A 24,012-nucleotide genomic window follows, 5' to 3' on the forward strand; every position below is an offset into this window, starting at 1 on the left:
GGGCCATTTCAGACATGACAGCCCCAGCAAAAGGCATACTAATATGAAAACTATCACACTGAATGTACCTTTGATAAACAATTTCTAAACATAAAATATTAAGAATGCATTGTTTAATTCAGTGAATTTCACTTACACTTTTAGTTGGTAACATGGGTCCATGTTTGAGTATTACTTGTAGTTAGACTGAAGCAGACCCAAGCGTCAGTCTCTCTGCCCTTGTCATTTTACAATTCATTGCTCTTGATCTTACCTAGGAATACAGGGGATTTTTTATTGTATCACTTCACTTGTTTTGTGTCTTTAAACTTATAACTTATTCGTCATTACAGTAATTCTAATGGTCTACTAATCAGTTTCTCAACAATTGAGTCCACTTTTAGTTCCTTTGAAAACAAATAATTATAAACTATTTATTTGGAAAACTGTTGTAGAAGTTATCCACTTGTTCACTTCCTGGGAAGTCTATCAAATAGAGTTTATAAGAGCTTTTAGTTAGTTGATTCTTATATGCTATTCTTTCATTTGAAAGCATTTGGTTAAATCTGACAAATTTAGAAAATATTAGGAAAGTTGAAGTATAATGCATTCAGTACACATTTGTGTACTGAATTCTTTCCTGTCTGTAAATCTTTTTTATCAAACCTTAGAACTATATATTTAACCCATTCAATTTTTAGAAAATGCTTTTATTTTAACATGAATGGGAAAGTTCATATTTATCTATTAGTATTAATTTTCTAGTAATAAATGAATCCACATACTCATATGGTTAGACTTGAAATCATACTGTAGTGGGTAGGAAGATGGGTAAGAAGTGGGAGGGATGGATAGAAGGGTATATAAGGAATGAAACTTTATTAGCAGTTAGCTTCCTAGGTAGAGCAAGGCACTTTCCCCTCCAGCTTAAATAATAATCTGACAATTCTCATCTCCTGAGATTACTGAGGAATAAGTACTTCTCTTGTAATTTCCAGGGATGAAAGAACTGAGATATCAGACCTCACTATACGTCTTAATATCTAAATTCATAACAGTATAATCCAACTCAAGTTTAGAAAACAGAAAAAAAGGCTGTTTCTCATGCCAAATTTTAACCTCTCATGAAAGAAATTAAGTCCTCTGTAGTTAAATGGCAGCACAATATCCAATAATTATAATTCAAGTTGTCTCTTCCTGATACCCTGTAGCAATGCACCAAAGAAACACAGGGGTAATAAAGAGACATACTATTTTCACTTGTAAAAGGGAAGAATGTTGACGGGTCTTAAAAAATATTATCTCCTAAGAACTCAGCCGTAGTCATGTTTTCAGGAATATTTGATTTTGGGAAAGGATGTGTGAATGCTAGGAGGTGGAAATGTTGCTTTTCCTTGTACATCCTCTTCTACCAGGGATGGCATAATCCAGTGTGGAAATCATTAATATGAGGTGAGACATGTGGAACCTGGGCTTCTTGTCTCTGTGTCTTCCCTTGTACATCGCGGGCAAGGCTTTCTTCCTCTGTGTTCATGTTTCTTCATTTTGTAGGTAAATGCTTTCCCAATTATCTCTCATTGCTATTGTGGAGATTAGCTCAGATAATGTCTGCAGAAGCACTTTGAAAATTGAGAGTTCTATCTCAACAGACACTACTATTATCCGTAGAGCAGCCACTTTAGATCAATTACTATGTACTCTAAAGCATAGTGAAATAGAACTCCAGCAGAAAAATCTTTCTTACTAAAAAGAAAAGAAAAAGATTGAGTAAGTTTTCAGTTAGCCAAACATTAATATTGTACACTTGAAATGGTAAACATTGCAATTTTAAGGCATATATTGAGCTTTAAGAAAGAACCAATGCTTACTTAAGTTTACAGTGGGCTAAACTGTCTTTTAAAATGTTTCTATTAATTTAGTTAATTCTAATTATTAATAACAACCTTATGAAATAGATACAGTTTCCTGTTTCATATGTAATAAATGAAGGGAAGCTGTGTGACATAGTTACAGAGGTCAAGCAAAGAGCAGATATAAGGCTTAAACCCAGGCATGTGATTCCAGAGGACACAAAGCACACACGTGGCTACAAATAATATTTTTTTCTTGGTATATGTACACATGAGTGTGGGTGCAAGTGGGTAAAACCAGATGTGGGAGGTCAGAGGACAGCTTTAGGTCTAGATCTTTGCCTTCCTTCTTGTTGCTTTGTTGTTCGGCATGCCTTAGCTAGGTGGTTTTATCCGCAGACTCTGAACAGTCTCCCTTCTCTGCTAGGCCTGTACAGTGTCCCTGCCTTCAGGGGATCTGCAGTGAGCTTCTGACACTTGAACAGCAAGCACCTTATCCACTGAGCCATCACTCCATGCCTTGACACAGATTGTTAATTGTGTTTCCTGCCTCTGGTAATGTAACACTAAGTAATGTAACACTAACTCCGGCAATGTAAACACTAAGTAACTAAGGAAGAAAAAGGGAAGAATTCTGCAAAGACAACAAGGGGATAATTAGACACGAAAGGACCAGAGGCAAGAACAAAGTCCAGTGGTCATCCTGCTGCAGGTCTACCTTGGGCCAAATGTAACATCCTTAGTGGTTGCTTTCTCTGCGTCTTTTGCCACTGACAAGGATGACAGCCTTACCCTCTTGTCTTTCTCTAGCCTGGGAGGCTGGGAGGATTGGGAGACTTACATGGTCCAAGTTGGCCAAATCGGGTAAAGACACTTCCCCCACCCAACACGGGAAGAGTAGAAGGGCTGAAAATCGGAGTTTTCAGCTTCTCTTCCTTGCCACAGGGTGACACAGACCCAGATGATCTGTTGATATTACCTAATAGAGACTTTGCATCTATTTCTCTAAACTCTTTATTCCCTTCAATCTCTCTTACAGCTCTTCTTCACAAACTCTTTCTTCTCTCTCTCCATTTTTATAAACCCATCAATTAAATTTGTTCCACATATTATAGTTTGATCATGAATTTCTATTTTATACTTTTTAGTAATTTTTGTTGCTCAACTTATCTGTCCTAACTTTCCACTTACTGCAAAAATATTTTTATTTCAGTTAACTGAGAATGGTTTGTTCCAAACTTAGAATCATCTCAGGATTTATCTCTGTTGATTTCCTTTTCTCTGGAGAATATATCCTACTGTTCTAGTTCTTTGACATGTTTGCGTAATCTTTTAATTGTTTCACAAACATTATGAATATAATTTGGGAGGATTGTCTGTTTTGCCTTATAACAACTTTCTTTTGTTTTACGAGTCAATGTTTTTGGGTGAACTTAAAAGAAAACTTTCATTATTGAGTAATAGTTCTTTGTCTCAGGTTAAGTCTTTTTTGTTTTGTTTCTAATATTTTTACTTATTTCAGAATAATTTTAGTTTTATAGAAAAAAGTTGCTAAGATAGTGTAGGGAGTTCCCTTGTACCTATGCCAGCATCCACTATTTTAACACCCTACAGTGTGATGCTGTGTTTGTTATCATTAACTTGCTAAAGTTGATGCCTTTGTTACTAAGTCCAGACTTGATCTGGATTTTCTCAGTGTTTACTGATTGACTGTTCTTTTTCTGTTTGTGAATCCTGTCCAGGATAATGTAGTACATTTAGTTACTGTGTATCCTTAGGCTCCCCTGGACAGAGCAGTTTACCAGAATTTTCATATTTTGATGACCTGAAAAGTTGAGGTGGTTTCTGAGTAATTTTCTAAATATTTATCAGCTAGGTGTGTCTGAGGAATATTCTTCTAGGGCTTAGGCTGGGGTGATCTTATTTTGGGAGGAAGGCCAGGGTGAACAGGGCCCTTCCCATCACCTCTTAGCAAAGACAGACTTCACCGGTAACTATTGATAAGGGCCTTATGCCTGGTAGAGAGGCACTTATCAGGGATTTCTCCTGAGGGGTGTGTCTGGCTCTCATTGCATATGGCTCTTGGGGAGTGTCTCCTAGTACTCACTGAGGGATCCCTGTATAAAGACGCCTAGAGTGAAACCCACTCCCAGATCCAACCTCAGCTTATCCTTCCTCTAGCTGGGCTACTATGAGTCTATGAAGCATCTTCTCTCCTCAGAGTTCAGCCACAGGTGGGCAGACAGAATCTGGGCATTGCCTTTCTTTTTTCCTTCTGCAGTTTCCTTACTCGGAGGCAAGTATCCTCGGACTTGACATGTGCTTCTTCAGTCCCAGGCTGTGACTTTGCAACCCATGTTCCTGATGCCCATCCCAACACACTGCACTTGGCTTCCAGCTAAAAGCTACAGCAATGACCCCTGATGTGCACTTGCTACTCTTCTGTGTGGTTTCAACTACTTGCTATAAATAAAGTCCAGATTCAACAGCAGTTTCTGCAGGAGGGTTAATAATGGTGATATATTATTCTGTCATTAGAAAAAGCAAACTTCCCAACTTCTATGTAGTGTTCTATGGAGAGACAGCATAAGTTCTCTTCCAAAAAAGAATGTAAAAAATACTTGGGAATCAAGGATTATGTAAGAATATATTAGAGGATAACATCAGACCATTTTTCATCAAATTATCAATACAGGTATAGTTTTAAAATAGATAGTAGCTAAAATAACCTAGGGCCTGATATCAACCCAATGAACAGATTTCTCAAAACATTGACTTGGGTTTTGTATTTGACTGAGCTGTTAGCAGTAGAGTGGAAGGGTGCATTCGTGCTGTTGTGCTCTCACTCCCTGCTAACTGTTATCCTGAACTACACTTGCTCTGTCTGCATCATGCTTTGTGTTTCTCTCAGTTTAATGAAATTTGGCAATTCAATTATACGTGTAAATATATATGTAATCTTCTTTAATAATTATTTCTTAGACTAAGATGTCATGGACTAATTTATATATGTGTATATACATGCACACTCTATATAATATTTTCTATAACATATATATATATTATATATCTACACATATATATATAATATATATTTGTGTGTGTCCCCCTCACATAGTACTTTTATTGTCTTGAATATATAAACACACATACATATATATGTATACATACAAAATAAATACAGATACATTTTTGTTATTCTTTCCCTTGGTGGATTTTAACTATCAGAAGTATATTTTGAGTCTTGTTTGAAGTCTCCCATGGTAAATATCTAAAAATATTTACTCTGATAGCTAGTGGTTTAAACAATGAATGTAAAGCATTAGGATTTAGACAGGTTTTACTATGCAAAAGCAAGCTTAAGGGATTTGGTCATCTGAGCCAAGGGCCCAGAGTAGGGACAAACTGTACTAGCCTGAACTTGACGGCCATGCAGAAGAGTGGCTCCTGCGCTTTTCCGGTCTCCTGGATGCCCTGTGCCACTGCGTCTGGTCCACATCTGGCGCTGACCGAGCCCACAGCCCACCTGTGCTCTGTCGCCTGCCCTGTTCTCCTGTCCTGCATCCTTTGTGGGTTACCCTGATCTCAGACCCTCAACACCCTGTGCTGCCTACAGCTGCCCTTGTGTGTGCCTCTTGGCCATTGCCCCTGTCTCCCCCACACCAGCCAACACTCTGATCCGGGCTGTGCTGTGGAACCCAGTGATCCCCACCATCTCTCCAACTCCATGCCCCACTTCCAGTGACTACTTGTATCACTGAGCCCTAGAAGGGGAACACAGGAAAATCAGGCAATCACCTGCAGGGGTGAACCAGTGAGCCCTCCATATCTGTCTCTCTGAGTTAAGTAGGAGGGAAGGGAAGTTCTGTGGCCTGAACCACAGGAAAAACACAGCTGAGACCTGGTCAGGGGGACCCAGACCTCTAGTCCTACCTTCGGTATCAAGCGCCAGCTCACCTTCACCACCTGCATATCCCAAAATACAGCGCTATCGTTAGCCTTGTGCTAGCTTGAATAGATGACCCCCAATATTTTCAGAGTTTTATTAGTTTGTAGTTTGGATCTGCAGCCACCTGACTAGAGGACAAAACAGAAGAAACAGCTTGGGAGTCCAAAAACTAACAAGTTCAAAAAATCTTATGAAAGAGCATGAGGGAATTCTGAGATGCCCTAAAAAGTCCAAACATTTGGATCACACTAGTAGCAGAAGGAGAAAATAATCAAGGCATGACAAACTTATTCAACAAAATTATTTAAGAAAACTTTCCCACCCTCTCAAAAGAGAGTCCCATAGAGAAACAAGGAGTTCACAGAACTCCAAACAGACTGGACCAAAGAAGAAACTCCAATGCACATTGTGGTTAAAAACTTTTTTAATCTCCAGGATTTCTGAACCCTAATTGGGGCTGATACTAAAACATAGCAGTGTCTTGCAGCATTAGGAAGCACGTGGATGGCAAGTTTGTGCTACATAGGGAGACCTGGTCTCCAAAGAGATAGATAGATAGATAGATAGATAGATAGATAGATAGATAGATGATAGATAGATAGATAGTACATCCATCCATACATACATATATACATACATAGATACATATATACATACATACACACACATACATACATACATGCATGAGAACACTGTGCCTTATAGTTTTTCTTGTCAGTGCATTATTATGTTGATTGATGATCTGTTTCATTGATGACAGCTGTCATTAAGGTCATTACTTTTATTGTTGTAGGGCCATTGAGACACTAAAACAACATAGTCAGAAACAAAATGAACTAAGCAAAACATCCTGCAAACGTTTAATCTTGGAAAACAGAGACTAACCAAATTTTCTCTTATCTTTGTTCTTAGAAGGTTTCAGTCCATCATGAAGATGGTCAGATCCCAGAACGTTCAGCTTACTCAGTGTCTCCCACATGCCTTCTGCTCTGATTTCTTAGGACCCAGGCAAAGGGCACTATTCAGGCTGAACTGCATATCCCTCAAGGCTCCCAATACAGTTTACTTTCTTCACATGGAATGAAATGTTTTTTACAATATATGAAAAACATATTTTTCTCTATGCTTAGTATTTTTTGATCAGTTTCCCTAATTGAAGATAGCTTTCTCACTTCCAGCTCTCACTTTTTCTAAATATTTTCCATAATGGTAACATATGTTAAGTTTTTGTTCTCATTTGTGTCATTTCTGCCACCTGGTCTGTTTTGGTGTCATTTTCATTTCATTGTATTTGTAGCCATTGTGACCTGAACACTTGCACGGAGGTGTTTTCTTTTTTTTTTTTTTTATCCTATTTTCTTCTGCTCATCTGCATAGAGAACACCTGAATTACATTAGACCGTGTGTGTTGATGATCTTTTCTATCATAACATGAAAGGAATATGAGAGGGTCTTAATCAGTCTACTCTAGGAAGGGCTGAGCTTTAGAATAAAATTGAACTGAATATGAATTTTGATGTCATTTCAAAGAAACTTCCATATGTCCGTAGGAAAGTAGTTAGAATTCTTTGGGCTTCATTCACTGCCCTGTTGTATCAGGATGGTAGAGAGCTAACCAGATCACTAAGGGGCCTAGCTAAAACATAACATCTAGCACATACAGGTGTCTTATTAGTATTGACACTGTAGTTATCTTTTATTCTAATTATTAAATGTGTCATCGTGTAGTTGAATAGAGTCAGCATTAGTACTACATTAAAGGTGATATGTTGACAGTAAATAAACAGCATGTCTGACCTTGAGGACTTTATCATCTTTGAAAATAGTTAAAATTTATCCCACAGTCAAGTCACATACAAATATTCCTTAATTTTGGTAGTTACTATCTATGAACTATTAATATCATTTAATGCGTCACACAGCTTATTCATCTTTCAAGATCAGGAATCTGAGACTATAGAAGGGAGGATTAATATAAGGTGGAGCACAGGTCTTTCTAGCTCTGAAGTATGCATTTTCAACCTGTGCTGTACTGAGTCCCTGAGGGAGGTGGTAAATATTGTTTTGAGACATACAGACAGAGTAAATACTGCTGGAGACCAGGCTGATACCAAGAAGCTTCTCGAAGGAAGTCACACTTGAAATAGACGGAGGAGATGGATAGATAGGGTTCAGAGGAATGGATGAAAAAAGGGAGGACAGGCACAAAGGCAACAGATCCAGGCAGCAGATTTCTATGATGTATTCTTTTGAAGGGAGTAAATGAAAGCCTGGCATGGAGTAGAGGAAAAAGGGATAGACAGGAAGTGACAAGTGAATGGTTTTAGTTAAAGAAGTAATAGGGTGAAGTGAGAACAGAATAGGAAAGGCTGTAGGTTCCATCCTTAGTCTTTTATGAGAAAAAGTGGTTCCAAAGGGGGAGATGAAGCCATTAGCTTGAACAGAAAAAGTAAACAGTTGTCTCCAGAGAACCAGTGGTGTCCTTCAGTGAGGACCACTAAGTCCAGATCTTAGAACCCTAAGTTGTCTTCGTCATAGTATATGCAGTAGTTTGTATTCTGTTTCTTTCTGGAGTTATCAACACATTGCCTTTGAGTTTTATGCACAGGGAACTATGGAGGGTAAGAGGTTTTTGAAACTGTCAGGGCAGAATCTCTTCCAGAGACTCTTGGGTATCTCATGATTCCAATCAAGCAAGTGTTCTGCTTAAGTCCCTCTGTTTTTCAGATAGATGTTAGAGGCAATGCAGTTTTGGTTGCGGGTCACTGGTATATGAAAGGAGACTTTTTTTTTTTTTTCCAGTTACAGCTGAACAATAATGTTCTCTCTTAGGAGTGAAAGAAAAATTTTCCCATTCATTGTAGGGAAGGTAAGAAGCAAGTAGGTTCAAAAATGTTGCAGTTGCCATCAAGGTCTTGGAGTAATGCCCTCTTTTTTCTCTTCCTTCCCATTTTCTTCTTAGTGTTTGTCAGGTTTAACTCCAGCCATGGTTTCCCCGTGGAGGTCGATACTGACACCAGCATCTCCCAGCTCAAGGAAGTGGTTGCTAAGCGACAAGGAGTTCCAGCTGACCAACTGCACGTGATTTTTGCAGGGAAAGAGCTTCTGAATGAACTGACGGTGCAGGTGAGTCTCCTTGGGTGGGTGGTTCCCGGGTTGCTGCTGGCCCCAATGCTGATACGGCCTACACTGCAGTCTGACATTCATGCCCGAGAACTAATAGAATCAATAGTGCCTGGGGATTCCTTGAACTTTACTCCACACTGCTTCATTAATTCTGACCTTCTTAATTATGCATTAAAACAGCAAGCAGGAAGGATTGAAGGAACAACTGTGAGTGAGGAGAGAGAAAGGGACAGAAGCCAGGAGCATGGCTTAGCAAATAAATGTTTACTGACTACAGAAGTAGCAATGCACAATTTCTGGGTCTGTTCAATTTCTATCATACTTACTCCATTTGAATCTTAATGAAGAAGGATTTGAGTAAATTGTTCCCAATTGGGCTGCTCGGCCACTGCTCTGAAAGAGATTTGTGACCCGACTGTGACCCCTGGAGGACAGTTAAGGCTGCTGCTACCTTCTCAGTGCAGGAGAGCCAGGGCCAGCTCAGGGCCCCAGCTACAGAGTGCTCGAAGATTTCCATGGCCAGCATCAAAACCAGACAGAAATTCCAACTTTGCTTGGAGTTTTCTCCAAGCCTCAGTGAAGTTGCTCCGAGCATAGGCCCCAGAGACACTAATAAGTGAGCAGTGGGTCTCTGTGTCCTTCCCGGGGCTTCTAGAGTACAGGCTGCTACTGCTCGATGAAGCCCTTCATTGTCCTTCTTTGCAGTTTCTTCCTTTGGAGCAGTGGTTTTTGTAGTACTGTGAGAAATTGGTTAGACATTTGAAAAACAGGCCTGGTCCCCAGAGTGAGAGACCAGCGATTGTTAGGAGAGCCAGCAGGTATGAGCCCACAGGTACTGATGTGCACTCTGCATGACTCAGTGATGGTAGAGTGCCCATCTCTTAACCAGCACCCGTTCATTGTGTTCATGTTACCAGCTGTGTGGGGACCACTGCAGAACTGAGAGGCTGAGTATCCACTCCGCAGTCCAGTCTGCTGTGTCACATCTTGTCACTGTCAGTTCTGGGCTTTGATATTTAACTGCTTTGTGAAATGTTTCTGGAATGTGGGGATACAAAGAAAGCTATAGAAATGCAAATTACTCCTGTCATTCTCCCTGCCCACTCCTGCCTGCTTCTGGTGGCGCTCACACCCATTGTGAACAAACTGCTGTGCTTTGCTGCAATTTGTTTTCATAAGGGAAGTGCCTGTGCTAAAAAGTGTTTTGACTTTTTTTTTTCAATTTCAGTCAACTAAAAAGCTTTCCATTTTACCTGCCAACTTCTCCACCTAAAATGTTTCCTTCACAAATTCATGATTTTAATGTGTCTACTTGAATCAAATACAGTATATTGCCAGAACTTTCAGATTCTAAACTTTCTCCCCTCCATCATGGAGGCTGATTGGTCAGTTAGCCTTTTCCCATTTAGTTGGATGAATTGGCAATGAAGATTGATTTTACAGACATCTGGGATATAAGATCTTTGTTGACTTCAGTACTGGACAAGCCCTTGTAACTACTTCCAGTGATCAGGGCTCTTAGTGGATCAGAAGAAAGGCAGTCCATCTTCATGGAGACTGCTCTTCACCTGTCTGGGGCCCAGAAAGCATACAGTATGACCACATTCACACATAAAATCAGCAACTTCTACAGCTCAGCTTGACAGCTATGAGGTTGTCAGGCCATATTGTTGTGTTGCAAATGAAAAATATGATGATGTTCAAGCATGCAGATAACACATCTGATTGGAAATCTCTAGAAAAGAGCTCTGGAGCAACTGAGTTCCGAAAGGACCCCAGAGATGAGAGGATGGGCATAGAGGATACTTGTGGGGGAGGATATGTTATGTTCGAGACTGTAGACGTGCTATTGAAGATTGGAAAAGAAGTGGAGCTTAGAGCTGTTGGACAGAACCTTGACTGGCTTGCCACTGCAGTTCCTTTTATGGAGAAACAAGGGACCCCACAGAGAGAAATGGGAAGGACTGTAAGTGTTGGGCATGGTGAAAAGTTGACATGGTAGGATGTATGTGTGATATTTAGCTAGCTACTGGGAACCTGAGTCTTGAACTCAGGGCCTATGTTTTACATTTAGGAATATCTACCTAGAGGTAAATAGCCTTGCAGCTAGTGGAATAGATGCCATTACTAAGGGCAGAGGGGGAAGCAGTAAGCATTAAAGGATATCGCTATATTATACTCATTGTTTATGATATGAACACATCTAACTGGAGCATATCAGGGACAGTAAGACTTAAATGCTTGATAATAGTTTAGGCTGTATTAACAACAACCCTCTTCCACACCAGGTTCTTTAATTAGCTATAGTTTTTATGATGGACCCTGCATATATTACAGTGACTGGTGGTAACAGTTTTAAGTAATAAGGTAAAACATGTCAAGTAATTAAAAGAAGCTAGGTTCCTGTAATCTTCCACAAAGGATACCATTATTCTAGAAAACATCACGGTCTGTTTCTGTTGTATATCTACTTATCCTGCTAAATTTTAAAAATGGTAAGAGGATGTTGTGATGTCTCAAATTATTTGTAACCCAAGCAAATTTCAAACTGAATTTTAGAAAACTGATGCTATCTTAATGTCTTTTAAATCTCCCCTGATGTTATCATATGTCTTTTATTATATCTAAGATTAAATTTGTCTAATTATAGATTTGTTAGTTAAAGTTAAAAAATTTTAAAGGAAGGAAAACCTAAATACACCTCCCCTATAACTTTGCCCATGTATGTTTTAACTAATGATATGTTTAACAATATGTTAATAATTCAAAATCCAATATTTTTATTTATTATTTATTTATGTATTTGAGAGAGAGCACACAAGAGAAAGGGGGCGTGCCAGGGCTTCTAGCCACTGCAAATGAATACATGTGCCACCTTGTACATCTATCTTGCTTATGTGGATCCTGGGATATTGAACTTGGGTCCTTTGGTTTTACAGGCAAGCACCTTACTGCTAAGGCATCCCCCCAGCCCTTTACTTATTTTTTTAAATATTATTACAATATTTCATATTTTGCTAGATTTTATTACATCATAGTTCACTTATTTAGGGTTTGAAAAGATGTAAAATCATGTGTATGTAAGAGTTTGGTTGCAAAGACTTGCCAGTTACACATGTAATTGAGAGTTTGATGGTGACAATTTATTTATGTATACAATCAGCAGCTTTTTGGTATTATTTGCGTGGTTCTGGAATATGTGTTTGCAACTTGTTGTCCAGTCATTGCTATTTAGTTACTCTTTACCATTATAGGTGCTGCACTTCATAGAATTAGCTCAAGATGTGAAGTGAGTAGCTGAAAATGTGAAATGAGCTAGGAAACGTAGGTGAACGTTGCATATGAGCTACTTATAGCATCCGGGGTGAACCTCAGGGACATGGTTAGGTTTGCTGAAGAGGGGATGGCATGGCAGGGCTGGGTTTTGCTAGTTTTTCTCTCCTGTTTTCATTTCTCTTGTTTATTTTTAGTTTTATGGGCAATATGCCAAACATACAGCTTATCCTGCAGAATAGGACAGTTCTGAGGATGACAGTCAGCTCTGTTAATAAGAAGAAAGGCTTATGCTAGTGTTATTCCATGCAAGTGGAGGCATGGGCAGTACTCCTCAGACTCTAGGGCTTCAGTTCATTTTTGGGAAGACAGCACTTGTGGCATCTTCCTCCTGGCACCTTAGACAACAGTAGCTTAATACCACAGTCATATGGCAATAAATCTAAGTGGATTTGTCTATTCCACTGGTTGGTCGGGGATATTTGTAGTACTAACCTAAGAGATGTCACAACACTAAAAAAAAAAAACAGGGTTCTCACTTTCTAGAGCATATCCACAGGCCGTTTGAGAATCACTGTTAAAAAGTAATCCTTCTATTTAGAAATTAATCTCTATTGACAAGACTTTTAAGAGCTTTAAAGAATTAAGGAAAATGGGGGGGGGAGATCATGTACATGAAAAACTAGATGGTGTACAGGAGTTCTGCTTCTCAGAAGCTAGGTCAGACACCATTTCCCACCCTTTTGTTCCTTCCATGAGTTCACTAACACATTACCTATGATACAAACAAGCACATGGCTATTTTGAAAGGTGGCCAGAAGAATATATAGTGGCCTAGGCACCCAGAGAAGAATATATGCTGGCCAACTGCCTAGGCACCCAGAGAAGAGTGAGAGTGAGGGTGAGTTCCCAGAGCCCTTTACCCCATTATCCCAGACATGAGGCAGACAAAATTATAAGCCTAGAACTGCCACCATACATGGGTAAAATGAACAGACAGCCAGTAATATCCTAGTTTTTATTCAAAGGGCCATGACAGGGAATACCCAGTAATACAGAAATCAGTGGATGGTAGCCAGTCTACTGTAGCCTAGCACCCCAAGAAACCAGAGGCTGCGTCCCTCACCTACCACACCAGCACAGGCATGTGGAGAGGGCAGCAGGATGGAGAAAGAGGATCCGGGCAGGAACCTGGAATGTGGCGCAATTACCCAAACTCAGAAAGAGAGAAGTAAATAGCAGATTAGAGACCTGCGAGAAAAGCATTCAAAGCTTGTATTGAGAGTGAGTGTTTAAAGAATTTGTGGCTGAAAGTGCCCCAGATTTGTCAAGAGGCATGAAATTGTGGCTTCATGTAACTGAAAATGCTTCAGACTAGAAAAATCCAATGAATGTCATGCCAGCACATGATATGTTTGCACTGCCTAAAGACAAAGGAAAAATTGGGAAAGTACCCACAGAAAAACTAACCCCTACCTTAGGGTAAAACAGTGGATGAGAGCAGGTTTCTCATCAGAAACCATGGCAACCAGAAGGAAGTGGTGGAAAGATTTTCTAATACTGAAAGAAATGAGCTACCCTGTACCAATTGAAAGTTTCCTGTAGATGGAGAAATCAAAACTTGGTTTAGATGAAGAAAAACTAAGTTATACAGATGTGTGTCACCAACAAACCTAGTTAAAAAAAAGACTGGCTAAAAGTTCTTTTAACAGAATTCCAAGAGGAACTTTTCCTGGTGGAAAAAGGAAAGACATAGCAAGCAAAAATCTGGGCAGATATGATGGAACTTTATTCTCTTCTTTTTTAAATTGTGTTGAGGGTTATAGCAGAAGTTATAACACTGCCTAATGTAACTGCAAGCAACAGAGGAAATGTTTAAGGCTAATATAAATAGGTCTGCTGAAGAAGATAACAATTACAAACATCATATGAACCTATAAACAATTGTGGTTGAATAGAACAAGTTATGAATCTACCAGTTACATATACCACAGCCATTAAAGTAACTACTCAATGGCTAGAATATAAACTAGTGACAAGTGCTGGTAAAGGTGTAGGGACATTTGATGGCTCGTGTACTGCTAGTAGGAATATGAAATAGCAGAGCCACTCTGAAAAAAATAAGACAAGTTCTTTAAAAACTAACCGTGCACATAGTACCCACATGCTTTTTTATTTTTCTTAGACAAATAAAGACTCATGAGCACACAAAACCCTCACAGTAGCCAAAACCTGGGAAGAATTCCTGTCTTTCAGTAGGAGATAGTAAATGATCTACAGTACATACACAAATGAATGTTACTTAACAATAAAAAAGAACAAACACACACACACACACACACACACACACACACATATATATATATATATATATATATATAATTTCTGGCCTAGGGCTAAAGAGGGTTTTACTAAGTGAAAGAAACCAACCCCTCAAGATCACTTTGTTCCATTTGTGGAGCCACATTGAAATCAAGTTGACAGAAATGGAGCACAGATACATAGTTACCAGAGGCTAGGGACAGAGTGGCAGCTGGAGAGGAACTGTGGCTGTGAAAGGGGAGTGGAGGGGCTATGGTGCAGGCTGTTTGGTATGGTGACTCTCACACCATGGATGGTACAGTCATGGCATTGCAGGAGTGCTGCAAGATGTTACCATGGAGGAAGCTAGAAAAAAAAGGTCCACCAGAACCATTTGTGCTGCTTCTTACTGCTGTCATGAGTTTGCAGGCTATTGAGCTGAAGTTTAATTAAAAACAAAGCTAGAAAACCTGGAATGTCTATGTTTACACCAGAATTGAAACTCTCTCCTAGAAAATAAACGAGCTTCTATTTATGCCTATTTTTTTTTAAAAGATGATGGTTATTAAATGTTTTTAGCATTATTAGAAAAGCAAGTTCATTGACTAGCAGAGATGTTTAAAAGATAAATTTGTACAAAAGTTATGGGACAGTATATTTATAGATGCATTGAAGAATCTGTCATATTCTTATGCAGTCTGTAGCATTGTGGAGATCTGAGAACATGACAAGTGTTCATTTACAAAGCATTTACTGAATATTTCAACCAAACAGAAACTAAATAGTTCTTGACAGTAGGGTACTCAGTTATACTTATTTTCCAAATTCAATTGGGAGTCAAGTACTACAATATTAGGAAATAAATGAGCACTTCATGTAGCCATTGTGATTATGTTCACAGAAAACATTAATTTAGAAATGCTCTCATTTTATTGATATCATGCATTAAGGTAACAGAAAGAATTTAGGGATGAAATTATTTCATTGTAAACTAAATTTATTTTAAATTGTCTCATGTCCTGTATTGAATACACAACAGAAATAGGGGAGATAAATTTAGTGTTGAATGTGTCTCCACTGTGAATTACTGCTTGTATGCGAGCAGGTTCTGCAGATGACAGTGTAAGTGGATGATATAATACATTTCCACTATGATTATAAAACAGAAGGAAGCCAGGCTAAATGCCACCACACAGAGAACAGCCGTGTGGTGACTGCTCTGTACACACACGGGCAGTTGTGTAAGTGACACCTCCATCGCTGCAGGACTTGTGCCCATCATCCCTGGATATTACTGTGCTCTTGGAACACACTGCTGACCTCATCATCGTGAGGTCCAGAGAAATTCTCCTCAGGTTCTTTCAACAACCACTGGAGCCATGGGAGCCAGTGAGTGCAGCTCCATGTCAGCCTAACGCAGAAGGTGGGGACCCGTACACAGCAAGTGCTGGCTGCAGGAAGACTCTTGGTTCGTCCATTGGTATCTGTTCCACTGTGTGTGCATAAGTAAGAAAGAGGACTTACCACTGTGCGTGACTCAGGACTCATGGAAACGTTATTTTCTGTTGAAAGGAAGTCTTAACATCTGTTACCCTGTGGATATATAGAGAATGTATCTTTGAGATGCCAAGGACAAGCACTGAACTGATAAACACTGAAAAGAAGCTGAGGTTCTCTGAGCTTTTAAGAGTCTGAAGGTTCATATCTGAAGATATATTTAACAGGTTCACACTCAAAGTAGTTGCTATTGTCCACACTCAGCTTAGCTTCTAGGACTAGTGAAGTGTGAGAGAAAGAAACCCTGGAACAGCCAGTTCCTAAAGTGTCGCACAGATGCCTTTGATTACGGAATGCTATACAAAATGTGCCAGAAGAAGGGGTTAACATGGCATGCAGTATTATTAGTACTCACTGAAGTCCACTTTCAAATGTTCTCGTCCATTGTCTCTGTTGTTGGACTCAGATTCAATCACTCAACCAGAATAATGCTTGAGATTTTGTTTAGTCTCTACACCTGCAACATAATTTTCCTAGACCTCCTGAATCCAAAGATTTTTGACTTAAATTCTAACGTTTCCTTCTTCCCTTTTCACCAGGAACTTTTAATAAGCTCAGTGTTACTGTCAGAGAACAGGACAGTTTTGCATGCCAGAAAGCTCTCTTGAAGTTTGCTACCAAACTCTCTCATGACAATAAATAAATAAATAAATAAATAAATAAATAAATAAATAAATAAGTAAGTAAATAAATAAATAAATAAACTGTAAGGCTTTGTCCCCATCATCTTTTGTATGGATCATAGCTTCAATTAATTAGTAGTTTAACATTAGCAAGTATTTTCCCTATCATTTATAAGTTGAATGGCAGAAAAAAAGTTATGTATGTACATCAAACCAATTTAAGCTTAACTTTAGAGGTGCCCATTAGACAAAAAAAGTAAAACTGAGAAAGGGATAATTCTGCATTGCTTTCCTAATATGCTGAGTTGAGTTAAACAATCCTTATAAACTATTTAGCAGCTGAAGCTTAATTAACAGAAATTGACATTAGACAAGTGAGTGCCGCCACAGCACCTCCCTAAGGCACCGAAGGGTGGTGGGGGCGGTCCTCTGCCATGCTGCCCAGGACTCACTGACTCACTGGAGTGCAGAAAGCACGCAGGAGTCCAGAACAGTTCTGCAAGCTCTCAGCTTATAAATATGGGCATTATTTGTAAATATCCCTTAACTTTTTTATTGTTTAAGCTAACTGTGCCTATTTGTCACCACACAAACACGTTCATTTGGGAATGAATTTTGAGAATGTAGTTCCTTGGGAAGAAAGTTTCTGTGGGATGTTTGTTACCTGTCCTCTCATTGGCTTTGGTCAGTTTGTCTTCACATCTGTCACTCAACTTAATGTGTCATTTAGTTAAGGCACAGAGCTCTGCTCTTTATATTATTTCAAAATTCTGGCTTAAGAGCGTGAACATGGATGGTGAGGCTCCACTGATATCTAGGTTTTGGAGCACATCACATACTTGATTTCAAATATGCTGCTTCTGAAAGCTCAATACAGGTTTTGCCAAAGTTGTTTTCCATTCATTTTCATCGCCTTAAGTATTTCAAAGGGAGTGAGATCAGTGTGTTTGCATCCTATTTATGCATAATTCATCAAAACATTGCTATGAAAGGAGGGGAAATAAAAACAAAACTTGCTTAAGATTTGCCTACTGTTATTTAGAACTTGGATGTTAAGAACTCTGTAAAACTTTGAGTGGGTGGCACTGGCTCCTGAGTTGACTGTCCCCTCTCCACAGTCATTATCACTCTGAGCAGCATCACAATGCCCATTGCTCTCACAGTAGCCTAAATGCCATTATTGTTTTTCTTTACATTGAAGTTTCATGATGGCATCCAACCTATTCACTTTGTTATCAATAACAGAGAAGTTAACACTTCTAGAATGTGCAAAGGCATGAGAGTAGAATGGTGACTGGTTGGGAAAAAGAAGGAGTGTGCAATATGAGTGGGAGGGGGCAAGAGAGGGTGATGCCTTAAAATGTGATTAATATATACATGTATGAAATTGACAAAAAATGTAAGTGTGCTTAAAATGGCAACCTTGCTGGGAGTGGTGGTGTACGCCTTTAATCCCAGCACTCGGGAGGCAGAGGTAAGAGGATCACCATGAGTTCGAGGCTGCACTGAGACTCCATAGGGAATGCCAGGCCAGCCTGAACTAGAGTGAGACCCGACCCTACCTTGAAAAACCAAAAAAAAAAAAAAAAAAAAAAAGGTGGGGGGTGGAACCTTGGTAGTCTGTACAAGCTTTATTCTGAGGAAATGAGTAGTGATGGCCATACGTAAAGAATTCAGGATTCAGACAAACCAAAGGTGAACTAAAATAAACTCAGTGCCTGCATTAAACAAAATATTTAAGAAACTTTTATAACATGGCATACTGGATGAAATCATTTAGAATTCCAGTAGACTTTCCAATACCCTCATAATGAAGTAGGTATGAACCACTCATGAGTCAGACTGTCTGCAATGGGCAGACATTTAAATTCTTTAATCTTTTTATCTCACCCATAAAATGGAGATAGTCACAATGCCTCATTTTATAGAGGTATTTTGAGTACTGAATAAAATTTTTTTTAGGAATTTTGACATAAACAGATTTGATGTAATTATTAGTTTGATTTGATAAATAATTCATAAAAGATAAACCTTTATGATTTACAACTCATTTATTCTAGAATTTATTCTGTTATTAAACACTTAAAATGAGAACATATTTATCCCATGGCAAGTTGCCTACTCTACACATGAACTAAACCCAGCATAGCATTTTATAGTATATTTGTGGATACCTCGTTGAGTCTTATAGCAAACTGTGACCTTAAGAGAAAAGCTAGCCTACATTCAAGGCATCTGCATTTTGCATAAATGCACTGAATAAGCCTTTTTATTTGGGACACAATTGTACAAGAGTATTTACTGTTCAAACTCTGCTTAACAAGGGCCACATGATAATTTAAGATTGCTCTTAGGAGTTTGTGAGTCACTAGAATGTAAAATAGAGGGCAACTCTGAACAGAAAATGTATAATAAGACCCTCTGAAATGACTAAATGGAGATGAAAAATTTACATAATCTACCATTCTGTAGTCTACTTAGAGCCAATTGTGTGGCTCTTGCCTTGCAGATTAAATTAGTAACATTGTTTGCATTGAGCACTTCAAAAGATAATTTTAACTTCATATGTCAGGCTGGATAAATTGATATTGTATGATATTACATGTTATTGATAAATCTTATTGTATATGTGTATATGCATATATATATATATATATATATAATTGCATATTGTTTATTTAATCTTATACATGGGTAATAAACAAGTAATATAATTTGTCTCTTCAGAGGAGCATAAAAGCTGTGACAAAGAAAAAATTCTTTCTATGAATCATTTCAATTTATGTAAAACATAACACTGAATGTTAAGAAAAAAAAAACTGACTATATAGAAGACAAACATCAAAAGGCACACTACCTCTTTACAAAATAGTAATTACTTTCTGTGGTGGTTTGAACTGGACGTCCCCAGTAGGGTCTCGAGCAACCAGGAGGAGGGGTCACTGTGGGTAGATTCAGGGATCCAGCCTTAAGGTATTTTACTCTGGGCAGATCTGAATATCAGCCTAAAGGTATGCAGAGTGCTTGAGCTCTGCCTGGGGCTCCTTTGCCCCTGCTTGCTGCTGCTGGTGGTGTTTCTCTCTGCCTGGACCTGTGACAGGAGCCAGCCTCTTCCACCATTATGGAACTTCCCCTGGGTCTGTAAGCTTCAATAAATCTCTTCCTGCCATAACTGTGCCTAGTTTGGAAGTGTGGAGCTGACTACAACAAATCCCTAATCAATTTTAAATCTCTATTTTACACAAACACCTAAATGTAGGTGTGATATTATGAATCTGGAATATGTAATTCATTGGTCAGGCATACTGTTATATACCTATAACTCCAGCACCACTTAAAAGGTAGAGGCAAGAAGATCTGGAATTCAAGTCAGCCTCAACTACATAGTGAGTTTGACACTAGCCTGGGCTATCTGAGACTTTTTCTTTTTTTTCTGTTTTTTTTTTTGTTGTTGTTCATTTTTATTTATTTATTTGAGAGCAACAGACAGAGAGAGAAAGAGGCAGAGAGGAAGAGGGTGAGACAGAGAGAGAGAGAGAGAGAGAGAGAGAGAGAATGGGAGTGCCAGGGCCTCTAGCCACTGCAAAAGAACTCCAGATGTGTACGCTGCCTTGTGCATCTGGCTAACATGGGTCCTGGGGAATCGAGCCTTGAACCAGGGTGCTTAGGCTTCACAGGCAAGCTCTTAACTGCTAAGCCATCTCTCCAGACCCTGAGACCTTTTCTTAAATAAATAATAATAAATAAATGTATAGATAAAATTTTATTTATATCTTTTCTGGATTTGCTGTTCAAAAGTACCAGATTTATTTTTGTACAATTTTGGTTTTTTTAATTTTTAAAAATTTATTTATTTGCAAGCAGAGAGAGGTAGAGAGAAGAAAAACAGACATAGAGAATGGGCAAGCCGGGACCTCCAGCTGCTGCAAATAAACTACAGATACATGCATCACTTTGTGCATCTGGCTTTATGTGGATTCTGGGAATGGAATGTGGGTTGTTAGACTTTGCAGACAAATACCTTACCTGCTAAGCCATCTCTACAGCTCTGTTTTGTTTTTTGTTTTTTAAAATTTTTTTTTCATTTTTTATTTATTTATTTGAGAGTGACAGACACAGAGAGAAAGACAGATAGAGGGAGAGAGAGAGATTGGGTGCGCCAGGGCTTCCAGCCACTGTAAACGAACTCCAGACGCGTGCGCCCCCTTGTGCATCTGGCTAACATGGGACCTGGGGAACCAAGCCTCGAACCGGGGTCCTTAGGCTTCACAGGCAAGCGCTTAACTGCTAAGCCATCTCTCCAGCCCTCTGTTTTGTTTTTTATCAGGAGATAATCATTACTTATTTGAATAAATGAGCTTTATCTATAGAACTAAACCAAACCCAAAGGGTTCATAGCAGCTTGCATGTTACATGTTGCCCCTCTTAAATTTATTAACACACTAATTGTATTAGTCAGGGTTCTCTAGAGGAACAGAACTGCTAGAATGAATTATTTTAAAAAGGGAATTTATTGGATGAGCTTACGGTAGTCCATAACAGTTGCAGGCCAGAGAATCAAGGAACCTGGTAGCTGCTCAGTCCACATGGCCTCAGCAGTCCCTATCCAGCACTGCAGATGGCGCCGGAAGGCCTGGAGGCTCCAGCCCCGGGTTTTGATCCATGTGGGTCTTCAATTGATGCTGGTCTTCAGTCCACACTGGAAGGCAGCCAGCAGCTCTAGCAGCTAGGTGGAATGAAGGAAGGGGCTGTTTTCACCCAGAGATTCTTTATATGAAGTCCGCCTGTGAGCCGGGCGCCTGCTTTGGGGGAAAGGCTCACTCTGGGGGAAGGACTTCCTCCTTTAGTTGATCCTTCCTGGAAGCAACCTTTGAGACCCACCCAAAAGGGATTTCTGTGGACTACTAAACAGCTGATTTGACAACACCTTAACTATCACACTGATGATACAAACTGCTTACAAGTTGTCAGTATCCACTACCATCCACCTTGCAGTGGTGAGCTGGTAAACTGGCTCTCCATAAATAAATGGCTCTGACTGTTCAGTGTGGAACAGTCTGGAGTTTACATGGAATTCAGGTGCCACTGCTGGTTGTTGATGGGATTGCTTGACGATGCTGAAGGATGGTTTGGCAGAGATGTTCACAGGCCATTTCTGGGAGAAAGCACACTCTCAACCCAGGATGCCACTAGGAGTCTCTTCCTGTCTCATTGTACTCACCTGTGGATTCCTTTTGCCTTTCACACCAGAAGAAGGCATTGTTCCTGAGCTTTTCCTAATGGTTGAAGATCATGCATATGCACACGTCCTTTCAATCTTATCTTAGTATCCACATTGCTTACTACTTCTTCAGACAAACTCCATTTGTCCGTTTTTCACGAAAGACACAACATGAACTTTAGAGCTGTCCTGATATATGCTGAAACTATTACATGTCTCTTAGTATGAACTCAATGTTTTATTATAGAATCAATGAGATGGCTTATGTAGTTTAGTCAATCGAAACCTAGAGCCCATCTTACAAGATCTAGTCAAGCCAGTTCCCCCGTTGTGTTTGTGCTACTGATTGTTTTCAAATTTATTCACTCAGCTCTCTCTGATTGAGAACAGATTATGTGCCACAAATGAGGCATGGCGTCTGCTCTCCACAGCCTTCAACTGGTGGCAGACACACAAGTTTTCATATAGACTAGGGAGGTAGTCCATTCAGGTTTGAAGGCAGGCTCTGCCACCTACCAGCTTTGTGGACTTTTCACACTAATCTGCGTCTCTCAGAAAAATAGTGACAACTGATTAGAAGAAAAGAAAGAGAGTTGGAGACTGGAGACACTGCCTTGAAGTTGAATTTACAAAGTGTTTCTCATGGAAGGTGATGCTTGGGCTGAGATCTAAAGTAGCATACCCTGGGAAGTCTCGGAGGAAGAGCCATTCCAAGGGGAAGGAGCAGGAAATTCAAAGCACAGACCTAGTAGGGTATTATGTCAGGATATTCAAGGGCCAATGAGAAGATAGGAACTGGGCGGGAGCAGGGGCTGGGAGAGAGAATGAAGAAGAAGAGGAAGAAGAAGAGAGGAAGAAGGATGGAAAAAGAAGAAAGGGGAGGGAAGAGAAGGGTAGGAGAGGGGAGAGGCGGAGAGAAGAGAAGAGAAGGGAAGGAAAGGGAAGAGAAAAGGGAAGAGGAGAGGAGAGGAGAGGAGAGGAGAGGGGAGGGGAGAGGAAAGGAGAGGAGAGGAGAAAGGAGGAGGAAGAAGAGCAAGAAAGGAGAGAGGAGGAGGAAAGGACCAGGGAGAAAATAAACCCTTCAAAACATGACCACCCACACTAAATCTACTTCTAATCAGGTCCCATCTTCTAGTAACACATTTAACATGAGACTTTGAACATACAGTACTATGAAGTAATAAATAGTGAGTCATTTGTTCAGTTAAAGTTTGAGAATATACATATACTGTGCTTTCCCAATTGAAATGAGGTTTCTGTAGAATCTTAATGAGACTAATAGAAATATAGACATTGTATTAGTGGCTTTAATTTGATTATTGTGCTTGTTGTTTTGTGAAGCCTGATAGTAGCAATCTTGATTTCCTTTTTTTTAAAAATATTTTATTATTTATTTATTTATTTATTTATTTATTTGAGAGAGAGGCAGACAGAGAAAAAGAGAGAATGGGCATGCCAGGGTTCTCCAGCCAGTGCAAACAAACTCCAGACACAGGTACCCCCTTGTGTATCTGGCTTATGTGGGTCCTAGGGAATTGAACCGAGGTCCTGTGGCTTTGCAGGCAAATGCCTTAACTGCTAAGCCATCCCTCCTGCCCTTGTTTTCTTAAATAAGTCATATTTAACAACACACACACACACACACACACACACACACACACACACCACTTGCAAGCTTTAGTGTGGAATACATACTTGTTACTGATATTTCACAATTGTTCAGGGACAGAATATACTATTGAATTATATAACAAATACCAAGGAAAAGAAAGAAATAAAAATAAAAATAAAAATAAAAAATAAAAGTGAAGGTTTCAATGTACATCTCCCTGATTCTATTCTCCTCCCTTTTTTTCACCCCAGACTATTGTCCTGAATTTTCAGTTTATCATTCTTTCCCCTGATTCTCCACCCTTTCATGTATATTTACTCCTTCATAAATAATATGAATTACTAAACTTTAAATGAATCACATACCTTTTGAATTCATCTTGTTTTTTTTTTTAAATTTTTTTGTTCATTATTTATTTATTTATTTGAGAGCAACAGACAGAGCGAGAAAGGCAGATAGATAGATAGAGAGAGGCATGCCTCCAGCCACTGCAAACAAACTCCAGATGCGTGCGCCCCCTT

The 24,012-nt window shown here is 39.3% G+C and overlaps 1 protein-coding gene across 4 annotated transcripts in view; it reads left to right on the top strand.

Annotated features, from left to right (window-relative positions):
• The window catches only part of Prkn (parkin RBR E3 ubiquitin protein ligase), a 1,150,905-nt gene that overhangs the window by 197,329 nt on the left and 929,564 nt on the right, over positions 1–24,012 (top strand). For all 4 annotated transcript variants that reach the window (XM_045158191.1, XM_045158190.1, XM_045158192.1 and 1 more), the window contains exon 2: positions 8,741–8,904. In XM_045158191.1, the coding sequence (XP_045014126.1) occupies positions 8,741–8,904 (164 nt within the window). The remainder of the gene's footprint in view (positions 1–8,740; positions 8,905–24,012) is intronic.

This window comes from Jaculus jaculus, chromosome 9, assembly GCF_020740685.1.
Source record: "Jaculus jaculus isolate mJacJac1 chromosome 9, mJacJac1.mat.Y.cur, whole genome shotgun sequence".
NCBI lineage: Eukaryota > Metazoa > Chordata > Mammalia > Rodentia > Dipodidae > Jaculus > Jaculus jaculus.